The sequence below is a fragment of the Ceratina calcarata genome, unplaced genomic scaffold (assembly GCF_001652005.2).
Source record: "Ceratina calcarata isolate Rehan_Ccalc_2016 unplaced genomic scaffold, ASM165200v1 scaffold309.2, whole genome shotgun sequence".
NCBI lineage: Eukaryota > Metazoa > Arthropoda > Insecta > Hymenoptera > Apidae > Ceratina > Ceratina calcarata.
In genome coordinates, this window is record NW_017153455.1 from 9,898 (window position 1) to 15,948 (window position 6,051).

General features: G+C 36.1%; 2 protein-coding genes across 2 annotated transcripts; both read right to left on the reverse strand.

The window, feature by feature from the left end:
- LOC108624383 (uncharacterized) lies at positions 1–4,478 on the reverse strand. The gene is made up of 13 exons (XM_026813081.1): positions 4,110–4,478; positions 3,803–3,901; positions 3,602–3,728; positions 3,404–3,510; positions 2,832–3,005; positions 2,585–2,733; positions 2,186–2,312; positions 1,318–1,461; positions 1,110–1,236; positions 939–1,045; positions 568–741; positions 334–464; positions 1–268 (listed from the first exon to the last, which is right to left on the reverse strand). Exons 2-13 carry the CDS (start codon positions 3,896–3,898, stop codon positions 94–96), a joined length of 1,638 nt encoding a protein of 545 aa, XP_026668882.1. The 5' UTR covers positions 3,899–3,901; positions 4,110–4,478; the 3' UTR covers positions 1–93.
- A 23-nt stretch (positions 4,479–4,501) lies between these two features.
- On the reverse strand, positions 4,502–5,967 carry LOC108624403 (alcohol dehydrogenase 1-like). The gene is made up of 3 exons (XM_018023666.2): positions 5,727–5,967; positions 5,257–5,414; positions 4,502–4,972 (listed from the first exon to the last, which is right to left on the reverse strand). Exons 1-3 carry the CDS (start codon positions 5,859–5,861, stop codon positions 4,837–4,839), a joined length of 429 nt encoding a protein of 142 aa, XP_017879155.1. The 5' UTR covers positions 5,862–5,967; the 3' UTR covers positions 4,502–4,836.
- Positions 5,968–6,051: the final 84 nt, after the last annotated feature.

Sequence of the window (6,051 nt, forward strand, 5' to 3'; positions counted from 1 at the left end):
TAAGATCTATGTACATAGAAGTTGCATTCAACTATAAAAGAGTTATAAACAATGCAATAACTACACTAAAGTATTGTTTACAAATTCATCAATTTAATTTATTTCTATTTTATGCTCGTCTTCTGCCATTATAGGATCGTCTACTTTCTGTGGTAGGACATCAGGTAATTGCACTTCGTATACAGGTTTTCCATCCTCACTGATCCAAATACTTCCGTTTTGAGCGCATCGGACCACGTAGACCAATCCGTGTGCGATAGTATCGACTCTAATAAAACAAAGTAGACAAGATTTTTAATTCCTATCTAAATTCAGAAATTAAATTCAAAGTACCTCCTGCAGAATTTATTTATTGTTTCATTTTCCGGACAGTTGTTTGCCAAATTTTCCATAATTAGATTCCCAGTGAGTTCAGGACACAACACTACGATCCTGACGCCAGTCCTCTGGTAATGATAAGGTTGCTGCAAACAAGTAACCGAAAATAATCAGAAGAGCATTCTAGCTACCATACGTCTTAAAATTCTCGAAAGTTTAAAATGATTAATGTAGGAAATCTAAATCTACCGAAAAAGATCGACTAAAGCTGACTACGGCATGTTTCGTGGTGGAATATACTGGAAGATGAGATGCGGAACTCAGACCAGCCTCGGACGAGACGTTCACGATAACACCCCCTTTTCCGCCAGCGTCCTTTTGCATTTGTTGGATTCCTAGAAGCGTACCGCGTATCACCGCAGTCTAAACGAATTGATCTCAATTAATAAATTACAGTGATAAATCTGATGGACATTTGAAAGAATTCTATGGAACATCTTTCTAGAAACCATAACTGAGAGACTGTACATGTCATAACAATTAGCCTGATTATTATTCAGCCAAGGTTCTTACAATTAATTCTAAATTTAGACTCTATGTAATAAGTTACATTTTCTTACTACGTTCACGTCGATGGCTTTCACGAAATCATTTTCATTAATCATACTGGCATTGTTCACCAAAATTTCCAGGCCTCCAAGAGTCTTTACAGCTTCTTTGAACGTCTCTGTCACAGAAATTAAACGCGAAATGGTAATTCCGATCTGTATTTTTTTATCGATTGTACTTACCATCAAATTCGACATTGTTTGTGACATCGCAGTGAAAGAAGATGACGCGATTGCGGCCAAACTCGGCGTTCAGCATGTCCATTGCTTTCTTGCCATCCGACTCTCTAATATCTATCATCGCGATCATCTGAATTCAGTTTAATCTCACAATTAAATGATCGTAAATTATCGTATTCCCTAATCATAAAGCAAATTAATGATTACTTACAGAAGCGCCATTTCGAAGCAGTTCTCTGCTGACGTTAAAACCCAGGCAGCTTGCACCTCCTGTCACCATCACCCTTTTATCTTTGATTTGCATTTTTTTTTTATCGTACTGCACGTGTACTTTTATAGAACTGTTGTAAATCAATTAGTAAATCAATCAATCAATCAATAAATACTTCAATTATATTGGTTGGAATCAATGTATTGCAAATAGTTTTTACAATTCATTGCTTGAGCTTCCTAATGGATAAACTATTCAATTTAAACGATTTATTAAACTCGAGACATTGAGATACCGTTGAGACTCGTAGTTGTCTTGACAGTTTCATTTATGAAATAATAATAATTCGTAAATATTGTCACTGTTCTCGGGAAACGGGAATTAAAGAACGACGTAGTCAGCGCAACGTCCTGGCCGTCACTGGCCGAGTCGGCCTGATATGAGAGAGGCATGTTGCTCTCGTATCAGGATCTCCGACCTTTCGTGCATCGTGACTCTGCTCGAACGCGAATCATCCGATATTTGTCGATCGTCCATTTCAACACGGCTCTCCTCTTGATCTTTCACTGCTGACGAGATTTGTAACTGTTTAACTTTTGCAGTAGTCAACGTCATCTCATTTCTCAACTAATTTTTTAACATGCAGCAACTTTGACTTTGCTTTGAAATTTTGAAGTGTCGAGGGATAAGTAGAAATCTTTATTTTGGAATCGTAGGTCATGGAATGAGTATTGTGTGTTATAATTTTTGAGTATGCTCAGTTTTATAAAAAATTACATAATAAAAAAAGAGTTTCATACAATAGTTGTCTCTTTCTCATTAGACTCTTCTGCGAATACGTGCTGTTTTGTTAACAAGTTTAAAGATTAAGCGGGATCTTCTTAACAGGCGGGAATTCAAGAGCGTACGGCGTTTGACTTCCTTCGCAGACCCAGACGGATCCATTCTCGCCTTTCTGGATTAGGTTCATCATGGCCTCTCCAACGACCTCTGGCCTGTTGACGCGAGATAAAAAAAGTTAAAAATATATTTTTACATTGCTTTCTCAGACATCCAGCAATTACGCTGTCGCACGAACTACAAATTATTTTTGTATGGTTTATCTCAGAGAGTTTGAGGATTTGATGGCTCAGTTTTCTATTCATCTTCTCCTCGTACTTTAAGCAAAATTTTTAGATTGTTCTCTGGTTCGTTAGAAACCGATTCTATTACATCAGCAGCATGTCCACGAAATGAAATTTATCATATTGATTAAATTCATTCTTACGGCTGTGTTGGCAGACTGCGGAGCGTCTGTTGAACATCCTCAGGCTTAACAAAGTTAAAAACAGTGTTTTCGAGTTCTGTAAGCAAGTTGGTCGTCGTGACACCTGGGCACATGACAAGAACGCGAACTCCGGTGTTATCGTAGTGAGTCTAAAGTGACAAGTACAATGTCATGACAATATTTCCAAAAAGAAAAATCAATAAATCAATCTTTGGGATTAATTGCACTTCGTCGGTAGTATGTTTACCTGTAGACATCGACTGAATGCCATAACGTCCCATTTACTGGAACAGTACACCGGGATAATCGGGAAGAGTTGGAAACCGACGATCGACGAAATGTTCACAATAGTTCCACCTTTGCCGCCTTTGTGTTTGCCCATGAGTTCCATGGCGAGCAACGAGCCCTGGATTAGACCAGTCTAAAATTCAAATAATTAATTGATTGATCATTTCGTTCGATTCGTTTACGTAATATTTAATTTCACAATAAATGAGATATGAATAGTTGAGTCATTCTCATGTTGCAAATATCGTTACCTATAATTAACAATTTTAATGTACTTGACTTTTTTTAAATGCTGTTTTTGTAGAGGCATTAAGATGTGTCTTACTCGTTTGTTTGGTGTCAAGGTGCGAGGACATCACTTCTTGAGCAAACGTATCATTGATATTATTACATGTATTATCGTTATATAATGAGAGTTTAAAATTGAGATCAATTTGCTAAAGTCTTGTATTATATCCTTCTTATATAAATGAGAATATAAGGATTAAAATGGATGACTTTTTGCGTTTATTATATTGCAAATATACTTACAACGTTGATATTAACAGTTTGCTGCCACTTGGTGTCGTTACATATACCAGCATTGTTAATAACAATGTCCAGACCGTTCAACGCGTTCCAGACCTTCTTGAATGCTTCTATAAAATTGAGAAAAAATAAAATCAAACTATGTTTTATTTCTTCCAATTCACATTGACTGTTTATTCGCTATAAACAAAAGTGACGTGCCCGTCAATTGTTGTACGTTGCTGACGTCGCAGGGACAGAATATTGCTTTTCCCTTGCCGAATTCTTTTTCCAAATTCGCTGCCGTCGTTTGTCCAGGGGAACTGGCCAAATCAAGAATAGCGACAGCCTAACAGATTAAATAATGTCAACATTTCTGAAACTATAATCACGATATCCATAATATTGCAAATATAAATTTACCTTCGCTCCATTTTGCAACAGTTTCTGAGCATAATCGAAACCGAGCCCGCTGGCTCCTCCGGTGATCAAAGCAGTCTTGTTCTTAATATTGTTCATGATCTAAATTTAAATTCAATTGAAAATAAAGAAAAAAAACGAGATGAAGAACATGGAATGCTCAAGTGTTATTTGTCAAATTAAATTGAGGCCAAATGGAAATTGTTATTAAAAAAGAGATGTTATTATGCTATTAGAAATTATGTTATTAGAAAAGAAAATTGGGAATATAGAGCGAAACATGAATACAGGAATACATTGAAACACTTACCAAGCTTCTTGTAGAGTACGGCTTGGATTTTAAAGCGGACGATGCGTACAGCGGCGTTTGTAACGAAGAAGTAAATCTCTCCTTGTCGTCGGGCCAATATTAAGGGACCTCGGTATCTGTGTTTGACGGGTGTTGAATACCGTGATTCATACACAGACATGCGCGAGCATACCCACACATTCAAATAGACGTGATAAGCTGTTTTAGTTTTTAAACCAGCTGTAAAAATTAATTTCGCGATAAAAGTTCGCCACGTGTACATGCCTACGTACGTGTACAATTCGATAAAGGTAAATAACATCACGGTGGATACAAATTAATTGCAAACAATTTATTATATTTGTCCTTATACTTTTTGCCTTTTTCATAAATAAAATTAATTTTACATTACATTGAACATTATACTGCTGTTTAATAGAATATTACATATTTTTTTTTTTAATATAATTATATATTAATAGTTGTTGAACATTTCTTATATACGTGGATTAATCTAAGGAAACACTGAAAGTTTAGTTGGTAACTTGAAATTGAAAACTTGTGTAAGCGTATCAATACTTTGAATATTTCTCGTATATATGTCTCTTGGACATTAAATGAATAAACAAGTTACCAGTATGTGTTATTAGTATTTATTACATAATTTAGTATTAGTAGTTGAATTGAATTAGCAGTTAGTGGATAGTATCGTCAAAAACCAAAGTTCCTCTCTGGTTTTATGTAACGCTTATATAGGAACCTTGAGGGTAGTGTAACTAGGTATCTCGATCGCAAAAGGGGGTTGATTATTCTCGATGACGAGAATTGCCCCATTCTGTCCCTTCTCGATAAGCTCGATGATAGCACTTGCTACGATCTCCGGCCTGTTATCAACACATTAATCAAAATTGAAAAATGAAAAAAGGCTAAATTAAAGCTATTTTTAAAATGTTGAACCATGCTTCAAAATCTTTTGAACTTTTACAGATATCAAGTATCAACAACTGTGACAAGTTGGATTTACGTAATACAGAATTATAATGATTGATATTCTCAACTGTCTATAAAATAAATTGTCGATTCTCTTAAATCAATTTGCGAATGCATTTAGGCGAAATAGTGTTTTGAAATCCGTAATTTACTAATTTCATAAATGAATGCTTCTTACGGCTGTTTTTGCATGTTCTGCATTGCATTTGCTGCAGTTTCCTCGTCGAGAAGATCCATGGCGTGCTCTTTGGTGGACATAAATCTGGCGGCCATGGCCGTGGTCGTCAAACCAGGACAAATCGTCAACATGCGGATACCGGTTTTCTCGTAATAATGCTTTTCCGTGCATAAAACAATTTGTTTCGTTAAAATGACAAACGTGACAAGGCGACATAATGAACACAATATTTTCCATTCACAAGCGAGGAATCTTAACGCTACATGTATGTACCTTGCGTTCATTTACATTTGTTTTGTAGATATGCAAATGTAATAATTTACATCGGCGTCTGCATAGGACAGACTCATATTAATTATACCGATTGGAACAATGAAGGAAAACAAACGTATCAGTGTTTGTTTCCTCCACAAATTTTCCGATATTTTTCTTCTCCAGTGGTAGAATAATTATTGTCGGATTCATTTTACCTTCAATGATTGAGTGAATCCCACGATAGCGTACTGCGTCCCGCCATAAATCGGTGCTATGGGGATGCCTTCGAGGCCAGCCACGGAGGACATGTTGACGATGGTACCACCGGTACCGCCCTTGTACTTTCCCATAGTATGCAATCCCAAAATCGTTCCATGAACGATGCCTTTCTACCAAAACGAAAAAAGACGTTTTGAGCATCAAACTCCAGTTAATCTTTCTGAATATATAAAAGAAAAAACATGAGCATAATGAAAAAGAAAATGAACAGCATTTTTGATTAGAGTTATATTAGGAATAAAATTATTTCGCAGTATTTGG

Coding starts and splice junctions, on each gene's coding strand:
- LOC108624383 (XM_026813081.1), bottom strand. CDS start 3,898: ATGAACAATATTAAGAACAAGACTGCTTTGATCACCGGAGGAGCCAGC. Junction 3,511..3,601: donor CAACGTACAACAATTGACGG/GCACGTCACTTT, acceptor TCAATTTTATAG/AAGCATTCAAGAAGGTCTGG. Junction 1,462..2,185: donor CTGTTAAGAAGATCCCGCTT/AATCTTTAAACT, acceptor TTGATTTACTAA/TTGATTTACAACAGTTCTAT.
- LOC108624403 (XM_018023666.2), bottom strand. CDS start 5,861: ATGGGAAAGTACAAGGGCGGTACCGGTGGTACCATCGTCAACATGTCC. Junction 5,415..5,726: donor GATTCACTCAATCATTGAAG/GTAAAATGAATC, acceptor TGCACGGAAAAG/CATTATTACGAGAAAACCGG. Junction 4,973..5,256: donor CAGAACATGCAAAAACAGCC/GTAAGAAGCATT, acceptor TGTTGATAACAG/GCCGGAGATCGTAGCAAGTG.